At 27.0% G+C, this 13,589-nt stretch overlaps 1 protein-coding gene across 3 annotated transcripts in view; it reads right to left on the reverse strand.

The window, feature by feature from the left end:
• Positions 1 to 13,589, reverse strand: part of LOC111628253 (alpha-actinin) — a 49,881-nt gene that overhangs the window by 27,975 nt on the left and 8,317 nt on the right. For all 3 annotated transcript variants that reach the window (XM_023372005.1, XM_023372004.1, XM_023372003.1), the window contains exon 2: positions 2,110 to 2,224. In XM_023372005.1, coding sequence (XP_023227773.1) covers positions 2,110 to 2,217 — 108 coding nt within the window. In that variant the 5' untranslated portion in view covers positions 2,218 to 2,224. The remainder of the gene's footprint in view (positions 1 to 2,109; positions 2,225 to 13,589) is intronic.

Genomic DNA, 13,589 nt, shown 5'->3' on the forward strand with positions numbered 1-13,589 from the left:
GATAAAGATTTAATGTATATTTTAAAAATTTTGATAAATTTTGATTTATAATAATATTTCATTTAGCATTTCTCTTAATTAATATTGGTAAAAACTACAAGCTAAATAGTTTGCATTTTATATAGTTCTTTAGAATAAAATTGATTACTAATTGGAAAACCTTCATAAAAATTATTTTTAAGTTTTAAAAAATTTTTCTTGATTAAATTTTAATGCAGGGAAAAAAATGAAGAAATCTTATTCATAGTGTGCATCATTAATTTCCTTTAGCCCCCTCTATTCTTCAAAACCTTGTACTACTGAAGATGTTAGCCTTGTTTTCATATTGATAAGTGTCATGTAAATAAATACAAGACAGGAGAAGACTTATTATTGTAGCACACAATGACCTCTTCATTGATGTTTTATAATTTGAAGATGCAGCCACTACAAAATGCACAATGGGAATGCCAGTGAAAAAATTATATCAATACTCTTATTGTTGCTGAATGTATTAATTTAAATGCATCATGAATTAATGCTCATAAATTAATACTGCTCAATTACATTTGAAAAGAAAAAAAATTGCAAACTTATCTGAATAAGTTTGCAATTGAAATTCCTAAATACTTGATATTAACAGTAACAAAGTTAATTTGTTTGTTACTGTTAATATCAAGTATTAAATAGCAAAAATCTGTCAAATTGGAGTTATTATTAATGTTAATGAAACATGTGCGTCCAAGTAACAAATAAATTGTTACAAAAACCAAAAGTATAAAATCTTTTGTTAATATTTATAAATCTGCATTAAATTAAAAAATGTAATTTTTTGATAAATACCAGTTAATTTTTATATCAACTAAGTTTAGATATGAAAAAGAATTTTCATTGTCAGTTTTAAATAAACTTTAATTTTTAGTTCACTACATTAAACTGTATATAAATTTAATAGAATTTAAAATTACAATAGGCCCTTAATTTAATGGGCAAAAAATTTGTCTTAATGAAAAAATTTAGAACCCTTTTTTATTTGCAAAACAGAGCATACTATAAGAATGGAATCAGCAAGTCAATGAGTATAAATTACTCAAATGTACATTATAATAATGTTTTATTCATACTTACATATTATAATAAGAGTTATTAAAAAGAATGGAACCTGAGCAAAAAAGAATTACTTTTTCATAACATTTTATATATATATAAAAATTAACAGGCAATTTTTGTATTAATTTTAATGTGAATGTCTACAGATGCACTTGGCAGGTAGTGTAATGCTCTATAACTCTGCAGCAAACTGAAGATTTAGGTGTCATTGGAAAGAGAATTAAAAAAAAAAAAAACATTGTTTTTGAGTTTTTGAAAAAGTAAATAGTTTTGGAAATATTGCAATCATCTATAGTGGCAGGGAATAAGTTGTCATGTGCTTGGTGTCAGGCAAGAAAGAATTATTAGCACATGTGTCACAGTGATCAATTAAGGTGCAACAGAAAATGCTAACACTTATAATACGACAGTACAGTACATAAAACTCTCCAGACATCAAAAACTTACAATGTTTCAACTACATTTCATATTTTAGTTACCATAGATTAATCTTAGCTGTAAACAATTGAATAATGATAAAATAATTGTAAATAAAATAAACAAAATGTGTGTGCTAAAACTGAGAGCTTATTATTAAAATCAAAATAAAAGTTTATTTTAAGAAATCATATAAATATAGGTTTATAATAAATTCATTATTCATTTTAATTTTCATAATGTGTTTTGTATTAATTTGTTTTCACTTTATACTTTAATTCTGCTATAAATTTAAAAAAAATCATTCTAAACAAATTTAATTCTCTCAGTATAGATATAACTTTATGAAAAAATCTAATTCAACTAAACAGTAACAATTTACATATAAATAATAAAATCTGAAGACGAATACATTTATTTTTCAATAGGTACATAAATGTACTTGAACTAGCTGCTTATTGCTATTGGAAACATTGTAGTGGATTGAATAAATTTAAAACTTTTCTTTTATGATTTGTTTATATAAAATATGATGAAAATTTTAAATAAAGTATTTAATAGTTACTTTTAGCAATTGATCAGAAATACCAAAAGAAAAGTTACCTTTCTCTGTTGCTTCTCCCAAGCTGGATCCAACAATCCTTCTCTCTCCCATTCCTCCTCCTGTTCCATGTAGCCATCGTTGTAGCCCTGCATCATCGGATCTCCCATAACACAACTAATGAATAATTAGGATAAATTAAAATATATAACTTATGACATAATTTACACAAATCATGAAGTTCAGAAGTTAAGTGCTAATTTAATAACTTGTTAAAAATTTTCTCATTTTTTTAAATTCAAAATAGTATTTTTAATTAGTTATATACTAGAAGAATAAATTAAAAACTAAAAATATATATTTACCTTATAAAAATGCTTATTCTTACTTGTTAGAAGTAGATGTTATATAATAATTATAAATAATAGAATTTGTCATAGGAAAGAAGGGATTAATATCTACAGATATACAGATTTATCTACATAATCTGAAGAAAGCAAAGCTTATTTTATTTCACTTTTAAAAAAATTTCATGATTCAGAGCACTTAATAAATACTAAGTGCTCTGAGCCATGAAATTTCTAGGAAAGTTTTCAAATTTAAAATTCAAACCTTAGAATAAGAACAATTTGGAACCAAAGCAGTGTAAAGAATCTAATATTAAAACTGAAGAATCTTAAAAATGTTTATTGTCATGTTTTTCCAATCTTTTTAATTTATTTTTCTTTAAAATATTTTACTGCAAGTAAAAAGTTTTCACTTATCTAATTGACAAAGGAGCATGTTATAATGCAAATTAATCCCTATTGAAAGATCAGTTGTTAATGGAAAATATTTCGTTGAAAAATATGGAGAAATTATATTAGATAATGTAGTTATGAGAGATGATTGAATTCATTAAGATTTAAGAATAATGTAAGAAAAAAAAAATTGCTGAAACTGTCAATTTGATCATTTAAAGTAAATTGGTTGTATTTTATTATATAAATAAACTTAAAAAATTACCCAATAACTATAGTAGGTCTGAAAAATAACATGACTTCTAACTTTTAAACAATAAAAATTACATTTGCAATGGCAGCCACCCCTTACAGAACAATAAACAAAATCATTATCAAAATTGTTCCCAACAGACTTCAGACAATTTTTACAATATTCTTTTAATAATTCAAAGTGTTTGTAAATATCCTTCAATAAAATCTGATAGATAATTATGATCAAAGTTCTACATATATTATCAATAATGTTAAAATGCATTTCCATTAATGGCATTTAATTTAAATAAAAACAATCGTCATCATTCTGCCCTCAAACTTGATAAATGCCAGAGTAAAATAATCCTCTCTATTTTTTATTAAATCAAAAATCTCATCATCAATATTGAAACATGAGTGACTACATTGTCATGTATTAAGAATTAGCTCTCTTAATATACATAACTTCATAATGCAAATTGTAACCAGTAATTGTAAAGTTTAAAGATTGTATGTATAACAGCCTTTATTACATATCACAAATAATATACAATGCAAGCTTACAGAGTCAAATCCCACTTAATCCTAACTAATTTTGGCCATTTTGTCACTATGTTCCAGACAAGAAACAAAAAGCAATTCGATTTTTAAACAAAAAAAAAAATTTGTAAAATTACTATATTACATATTTTAACACAAATATATGTATCAAAGTAGTATAAAAATTTGAATTATACATTCAAATTTTTACAAAAAATATATGTATAGGTATATGTCCAGGCTTAGATAGAGAGGGTGGTGATGAGATGCTTGTCCTCCCCAAAAATTATTATTAATGCAAGCTATTATTGCAAATATGATATAGCTTTAGAATTTATTTCCTCTATAAAATAAGTATGACTTAAAATGGATACCAACGCCTCAGTTTTTGGGTTGGCTTAAAGAAATGAAATGTGATGGCAATATAGCTTTGTATTTTATATTTATTTATCCAAAAATCATTATTATTTTCTTACATAAATTAAAAATTGCACAGAGATTTGCTCTTGGATATGCCCCAGTATTTATCTGGTCATTTGATTCCATTTCTTTATAACCATGCTAATTCAAACAATCCTGTACAATAATTAGTTAAAATTAGCAAGTATGTACTGTGTATAGACAGATTTATAATAGATCAAGATAATCATAATTAAAAATATTCTCCTCTCCTCCCCAAATTCTAAATTAAAATCCACTATCATTTACACATGAGATGGAGAGTAAAAGAAATATTCTAACTCAAACAGATCTGGTATATAGATATGTCTTATTAAAACAGCTCAAAATCCCATAATGAATAGAGTATTTTAATTATAGAATGAATTACAGTCGACCCCCCTATAACACTGTTGATTATTCCATTTTATATGAATTCCATGTTGTACGAGTCACTTAGATTTTACAAATACGTGAGCCATTCACAGCCCAGCACACGTATTTGTAAAATCTAGATGACTCGTACAACATGGAATTCATATAAAACAGAAAAATCAACAGCGTTATAGTGGGATCGACTGTAATCACCTTCCTTTCTTCTGTATGTAATGTTCTCTTACAGAGTTAGTGGTACAGCAGCCTATTTCTTAATCTTATGTATATCAAAGGCTTCTCCTTATTAAAGATTCCAACTGGTTAGTAAAATCAGATATGAAGTGTAACTTCAAACCTTGATCACTGTCCAAATATATTGCTTTCTCCTCAATTCTTCAACTGCAAGATGCTAGCATATGTTCTAATATAAGTACAATAATAATAATACCTTTCCACCCTTTTCTGAATGTGGGCTGCAGCACAGGAAGTATAAAGTTCCAGATTATACATACAGAACAAAGGCTTGAAGTAAGACAGAAATTAAAATATTAAAAATATTTTAAATATTACTGCTATACAATACCTTCTGTACTTAAACAGAGAATGTGGTTTTTATTGTTAAGTTATGGCACAAACTTTTTATGGAAATTATAGAGGAGTCAAATGTAGAAATCATTGTCTTGATTTTAATTTCTAAAAATTAACATTTTCAGCTGTTTTTTGATTATCACTGTTTTCTGACACTTTTGTTCTAGGTCATATTTAAAACACCATTACTCATCTATAGCATCGTTCAATAATGCTGATTGCTTTTCAACCATATCTAGAAAAATATATTAACTTCACTTTCAGTTTCTCATTTTCAGTTAACAAATACAGCACAAAACATTACAAATTCTTCACTTTCACAATTATCTTAGTGCATTTTTTAATATCAATTCACTAGTTACATGTAAAGTGAAGTAATTGACTTTGTAAAAATTATTTTTAAGCATAATGAATCAAGTATTTCAAGTATTCTTGTAATGAATGATGTCTCAACTATCACCATACCAGTTCTCATGCAAAACAATAGATTTAAACAAATGAAAAACTATTGATATATAGAAATGTTAATCATATTTAACCATTTGGAAGATATACCTATGGCAAACTGATGCAAAATGTTGATAATGTCTTGTTCAAGATGCTGTACATAAAGTGATGCAGAAGTGCATTTCACTATTCTCTATTCATAGAATATGTCACCACCTACTTGTCAAGTGAGTCTCCCTGTTTCTAACCATTTAGCTGTTTCCAAGCTTTGAATTAAGTGGCATTGTATCTGCAGCATACTTGCCACTATAAACCTAGCAAAGTAAGTATAATTTAGTTTAGTTTATTTTTTAACCTACTTGAAAAAGTAGGTTAAAAAATAAACTAAACTAAAGTTTTTGCATACCTACTGCATAAATATCTTTATTTAACAATGTAGTTTGTAGGTTTCAATAAGTTCTTAAATTTATATATTAGTTTGAAAATATACCAAACAACTTTTGGGGTTTTTATGAGGTTTCTAACTTTCACACAGCTTTCACCCAGGAGGAATTGGATGAAGTTTTAGAACAAGTTGTGAGGGAATTGATGGAAGAAAGAGAAGAACCAGTAGAGCTTAATTATGACACTGAAATTGAGTCAGAAGACTGGAAGATTATAGAATATATCATGACAGTGACTCCCAGCAATCAATTGATGATCATTATTGATTAATGCAAGTATGTAAGATACAAAAACAGAAACAAACCCAAATTAGCAAAAATATTTTCGTGCACGGTATCTGTGAAACAACACAGCTAACCTCCTATCAACTTTATGATGTACTTTAATCTTTTAAAATACATCATAGTAATGTCTTAGTCAAACATTATTATACAGTAGAGCGTCGCTTATTTGAATCAATTGGGGACTGGGGTTGTTCGGAAAATCAATATTTCGGATAACCGATTATGTACGAAAAAATATATTAACCTATCCTATGTTGAAATTTTTCTCCGTTGTGTGTCGCTTCGCGTTGAATTTTCGACGATGTTAAGCCTAACGTAAACTTTTTAAAATAATAATCGTGACTATTGTATCNGCCTCCCTCACTAACAGGGGTTACATAAAAAAAGTTATGGTTGGTAAAATTGCAGCTGTCAAAAAAACAGTCTACAGGAAATAAGGTATTAGGAGAAGAAAGATAACCAAAACACTGAATATATCTTTTTTAATAAATTTTACATCAAAAATATAACAGTTTAATGAAAACTTTTATAAATCCTAAGAAATGAAAAAAATCTTAAAAATTTAAAAAAGTTTTTTTTTTCATTTCTTAGGATTTATAAAAGTTTTCATTAAACTGTTATATAAAAACTAATAATAAAAACTTGGATCATTTTGCTTCGCAAATCTTTAAATTTGAAGCAAATAGAGACTATTTAAAATTTCTTTGAATAAATACACACAATTAAACAATTAACTTTGGTATTAATTCAAATCAAAAGCAAAAGGAAAATTATTAAAATAAATTTTTGTTGTTTTAATACTTTTTATTAGTATCCATTAAAGTAAAGTATTGGCTATCAAAAACATAACACCAAAGTATGTATTTTGGCAGCTAACTAACATTTTACAACGAAAAATCCAATTTATGAGAATAAAAAACAATTTGATTATTTGAAAATTACTGTCCAAAATTTATTGCGATAAATACACCAATGATCACATTTTAAGCATTTTGAATATTTTATTTTAATCAATGTTTTCAGCTTTGGGATGGTGTAATAATATAAACATTAATGATGAAAACTAGTCTAATAGTGATTCTAGATTGATGATAAAACTGAATATCAATGTCCTAACACTAATAAAAGATACAGAACATGATTCATAGAACTGGTAAAAATTTCAATATCTGATCTTAGAATAATGATTTGGATCAGATTGGAGAGATTTTATCACATTCAATGGAATAAGGAATGTTTTGGCTTCAGTCTCATGTCAAAGGAATTTACCAAACAAAACATGTTCTAGGCTTATGATTTTTAAACACTTCTTGCAATATTTCAAGTAAGAAAATAATTCAAACAATTTATTATTTAAAGTTTGCATACAAATTTATCTTCTTTGACAAGTTAAACATACACAATTTATGTATAAATTTAAGCACGGCCTACCTGACCTTAAAATATATCTTCGTTAAGGGTGATTAAAACCAGTTTGGAACAGCTGAATGTTTTATTCGTGATTCAGTTGATTCATTGGAATTACAAATACCAATATGCAGCTGTTCCAAAATGGTTTTAACTGTTTTTAAAAACAAAGGATCTCAAATAACTGACTTTTGGCCATCCTATATATAATTTTTAAACCTTTATTAAAATAATGCTTCCTCTTGGTTTGATTAATTTCTTTAAAAAAATGTAGCAAAAATTTAATTTATAATTAATTTCTATATATTTATAAAGTTAAAAAAGTTTATTTACTATGCATTATTATATTGTGATAATAATCACTGCATTCAACTACAAATAAAGACTAGAGTCTTATTTCTATATGAGATTTATAGAAAATTTAGTTGAAATTAGATTCAAAATTATCAGGTAAATCTTGAGAGAAAGCAATTAAACAGAATTCAAATGCTTTTTAAATAAATTCACTGCAATATGATTATGCAATGTACTTTTAAAAGAAGTTTAGTGTAAATAATACTAATTAAAAAGATAAAATTTATTAATCTACATAATTTGAAAAATTAAAGCTAAAAAAATTGTTGATTTTATCATAAAATTAATCTATGAGCATTATTAAATAATCCTCGAATTCTTGGTATGAAGATTTAGTCATCATTGAAGTTTCCTTCAATAAATCTGAAGCCAAGTGGGTTTTGAATTGCTAAACAGCCTTGGCAAAGTTTCCCAAAGTAGCAGCTGATTCTCTTACACATCTATAACAATCTTCAACACTAACCATTGTTAGAGCAAGGTTTTTGGAACTAGGTTTTAGCTAATTTGTTTTTTTTTATTTTCTTCAACAAACTGGAATCCTAGTAGAACATTTTTTAAAATTAATAGTTTCATTACATAACAGCTTAATGTCTCTTGTGTGAAATTTAATAATTTACTATCAATTAGATAAATGAAATAAACTGAGTGCAACACAAATAATACAAATCTACTTAAAACAAAGTTTTTATAGTGATGAAATTAACTCTACTGGTAAAATTTTCTATTATAAAAATTTTAGATAAGTGAATATATATAAAATGATGTCAATATTGTATTAATGAATATATCATAATTTAAAATCATGTTTACATTAGTATAAAGGAGACCAACTTTATTTTCTTTACAACAGTGTTTTCAGCTTCTATTGGGCATCATCAGTTAAAACTTTTTTTTTTTTTTAAATTTTTCAAAGTAGAATGAATATAATGATATATTTTGGAATACTATTTAAACTAAGTTCCATGATTTGAAATTTTACCATTTTCTTTGTTATAGCACATTGTATTATAAAATGTAGTTTGAACCAAACTATTTAGTTATTTACAAACTGTTTAAATTTACCAAATCTAAACATTTTTGCAATTTTAACACTTTTAAAAACTAACAGTTTTTAATTACTTTAACATTTATAATAAATGAAATATAACCTAATATATTTTCATGATTATTACTTTTATAGTAAATGCTTAGCAATTTTATTCTACTCTTATTCTAATTCCTTTAGTATCCTTTTAGCCATTTTCTAGATTTATTTCATATAACACTATTTTTCAGTGTTCTGTAATTCATCATCATCATTTTTTTTAATATTAATGTGTTTTACTAGGCTATAAATATATATCTGTTCTAAAGCTTTTAAGGGGCAGATCTTCACCCTTTTTTTTTTTACTAAAAACAGATTTATCCCATTTAACCACTACATTAGTGTCCCATGTTCATTCTGTAAAAACTGTGATACTTTCATGCTTAGGTATGGTTGTTGCTCTGTAATGTTATTTTTTTTTTGTTGATCTATACTTGGGCCTAAATAAAGAAATCACCAACAAAATTTTTCTATCAATTCTAAGCATTTTCATGATTAACTGATTTCTTCTAACTCCTATTCTATAATCTGTTTGTTTAATATATTTCTCTGTTATTCATACCCATAACAATTTGAAACTCTTTTCTCATTCTTACACATTTTTGTTGGTTGTTACTTTGTAACAGATTTAATAATGTCTGTAATGATCCATTTAAGGAAACCACGTGTGTTTGCTAACATTTTAATCCTTTGTATCATTTTGTGTTTGTTTCCACACTTGATTATGCTATAGCTTTTAACTAATGATCTAATCCAGTGTTTTTCAACCTGTGGGTCGCGACCCCCCTGGGGGTCGCGAAGCCTTACACGGCCTTACACGGAGGGTCGCGGGTAAAAGAAAAAGACAAGTGTTTGTAGGTCCTACACTCACTACATTAAAAAAACTCGAATTTCAGCGAGAAGACTGTACCTGTTTATTATACAGTACAGTTGGTTTTTTGATTGACATTTAGGTCCGAATAATGGGTGTCGCCTGGGAGGGGCCTGGGTATGGGCCGAACCCATTGTTATTATAAGAAGGAAGTAACATACTATACATGTCTTAAGTTATTGTCGATTCTCCATAAATTTTCATTTTAGTCAACAGTAATTTCTCTCAACAGAAAGAAAATTAAATACATAATTTTTTAAATCACTGATATAGTTCTAATATGGCCCTAGGGGGGTCGCCAGAATTTTTTAACTTGTAAAGGGGTCGCGTATTCAAAAAGGTTGAAAAACACTGATCTAATCATTGCTAACTTGTGGAGTGTAATATCATCAGACTTCCAATGTATATCTGTATCTATTGTCTGTATTTTGTGGAACACTTTAGAGATTATTCCTGTGTTTATAAATATTTATATCAGGAAGTTAATGTTGTTACAATTACTATCAATAAATGACAGGACGGCTCCTACCATGTTTTTGTTTATAAGGTTTAATAATTCTTTGTGGGTTTCCTTTGCCTTTCCATATTATCAGTAAGTCATCTGTATACCTTCATACATTTTTTATCTGTTTAATAAATTCTGTGATATAAAGATTTTCTGTCATCTCAGGATCACTTCAGTTATGTCACCTGATATTGTTGACTCCGTCAGGGCGACCCGTATGTAAATAAAATATACTGTCAGGTAAAGTACAAACTATTTAAATTTAAATCCCTGTAATAGCAGTCATAGCTAACCAGCCATCACTGTATTTGTTTCCAGATATATTGTCATAATGGCAAACATATTCTAAAGCTAACACTACTTTGAGAGGATACTAATATTGATAGGAAGAACAGTCAACATAGTAAGGCAGTCTTAAAGTTCAACTTTTATCTTGATGGAATTTATAACTTCACTAGCTAATTACTATTGTTAATTGCATATTGAGCTTTACATTTAATTGATGTAAGGAATTTATGTAGCCTTTTTTCCATGTTTATAGTTGGGATAGACTTTTTCTCTATTACTGGTCTCAAAACAGACAATTTTTGATGTGCATTTTTACCTTTCCAAATAATTTTGGCACTGTTGTTCTTGACTGTTTTCTTATACTTAGAAACACTGGTAAGTCCTCCTTCTCAAATAATGTGATGACTGAATACTGTTTTGGTTATTGAGTCCATGTTCAGCTGCACTGCTCCTATATCATCAATATAACTCTTCACTTTTATTTTATATGATTCTTTCTTGATAAAGGCTAGAACTTTAGTTTTATCAGTATATAAGCAAGCTATACTGTTTTATTTACATCATTTCTTGGCTTTATAACAACTCTAAAATATTGTTTTCTGGTTTGATATAGCAGTTATTAGTTTAGAGCTAACATTGTTCTAACAACAACTGCTTTGCTGGTAGTTTGTTACAAACATTCTCCGTGTCATTATAGCTGGCATTTTTTCTCCTCCTTATGGTACAAATTTGTGACCAAGGGCCATTTTGGTACCTTGATTTATTTGAATGCCTTTTTCTACAAAATACATTTTCTTTTCCAAGTTACATCAAATATTTTCTACAAAGAATACATTTTTAATTAATGCAATATACATTAAAAAATTAAAATGGATTATTTAAAATCAAGTATGTAAGTAAAAGAAGACAGATTAAATTTAAAAATACATTTTCTTTTTAAGTTAAAAATCTTCAAAATAAATGGCAATTTATTTTGTATCATTTTGACATATTGCACCTCTTCCCACTATATAATAAAAATTTAAATTAGTGTCTGCTTTTTTGCAAAGTAAAGTGAATTCAAAAAATATTACTATTAATTACAATTTAAATTTAAAATTCCATAAAACCAATGAAATTATATCATATTACAAGCAACAAGTCAATAACAATTGAAATAATAAGCAATACTAAATGAAAAATAAATAAAAAAAAAGGAAAGGATATAATCATTCCAATGTACCACTAAATAAAAAGCTACTAACAAAACAGAGATTCATGCAAATTAAAATCAATTACCCTATAGAAAGACAAGGCAAATTTACTGATTAGATGTACAGCAATTTGACTACAGGTAGACAGTTAGGCCAGCATCTAATGATAAATTTAATAATTAGAAATAAATTTACTTTGTAATTTAAGTTTAAAATATTCTGGACAAAGATTGGCCTAGAGCAGGACTGAAATCGACAACTGCTTCCCATGCTATTTGTTTGTCATTAATTAATAATCAAATCGAATTGATGCACTGTACAGTACATCTTATAAATATTTTAATTTTAGATTCTTTTATAATTTATATTTATTATTATATATACTATATAAGGGGTGTCCAACCCGCGGCCCGCAGGCGGCCCAATAAACGTGTAAACAAAACTGACAAAATGTTTTTATTTTTTTATTATTTATCTATTTCAACGGCATAAACTCAAAAAAGAAGTTTTACAAAGCCATAAACCTTTATTCATATTTTATTTTTGAGTGGAAAGGAAATATTTTCATGTACAGTACTTGGAAATATGTGAATGAGGAAGGATTACTAAATAAAGCTGGAGTTGTGACTCAAAGGATTATAGACCCAAATTTGGGAAAGGGAGGGAAAGATAAGAAAAAACAAAAGATGTAGTAGTGAGAAAGGCTAAATAGATCTTCTGTTGACCCTTAATTTTCCAACCTTTCTCACTTTTTTATCTTTTGTTCTTTCTCTCCTTTCCCTGCACTTGGGTCTATAATCCTTTGATTCACAACTCCAGCTTTATTTAGTATTTTTTCCAACGTTGCAAGATTTGGCTACATTACGCCAAATGTGGCTACTTTTTTGTTCGATGCAAAAAATATCATTTGGAGCTTTGGCTACTTTTTGGGCTACCTATTATTTATATTAGTTGAATAAAAATGCACTTTAAAATGGTGTTTCGTTGCTTTTTATTAATTAGAGACCNAATTAAGTGAATAGTAGAAGTATTTTTTAAAATATCCTTTTTTGTGATAAAGATTTAATACTTATTATTATAATCTAGACATGTTAATCCTTAAATATACTTGTATATTGGGCCACAAGTATATGTTATATGTACTTGTGGCCCAAAACTCCTTGACTTCTTCCAATGCGACCCAGAGAAACAAAAAGGTTGGACACCCCTGTACTATATCATTTTCATTTAAACAGGAAATAGTCATCAGAATGCTAATATTACCTTATTTGAGATTTCAATCTCAAAATATATAAACCTAATTTTTCAAAACAACAAATTTATTTTATTTTTTAACTGCCATTAACAATAAATGTGCAATTTAATAATAATCTAGGAGTTTTATTAATAGTAACATTGTAATTGACAAGATTTTTGTCAAAAAATTAATCATTTTATTTCGTACACATTTCAAAATCTTGGAATTCTGAATGTTATCTTAATCAAGTCGTAACACTAAGGAGCCAGCTATGTAAAAGCCAATATTTTGTATTATTGATAATATAGTATTTTACAACTCTAACACCACTTAAAAGTAGCATGTCTAATCGAAAAATCACACTTCAAATTTATATATTTTTCATACTATATTTTCAGTTGATAATGTCATGACAAAATAATTAGTTTTAATACAATTTACTTAATTTCTTACAGTGAGAATTCAACAATTTTATTAGTCTATTTGTTTATAAATGAATTTCAGAATTAATTG

The sequence above is a fragment of the Centruroides sculpturatus genome, unplaced genomic scaffold, assembly GCF_000671375.1.
Source record: "Centruroides sculpturatus isolate CEXI.00-Female unplaced genomic scaffold, Cexi_2.0 scaffold512, whole genome shotgun sequence".
NCBI classification, from domain to species: domain Eukaryota; kingdom Metazoa; phylum Arthropoda; class Arachnida; order Scorpiones; family Buthidae; genus Centruroides; species Centruroides sculpturatus.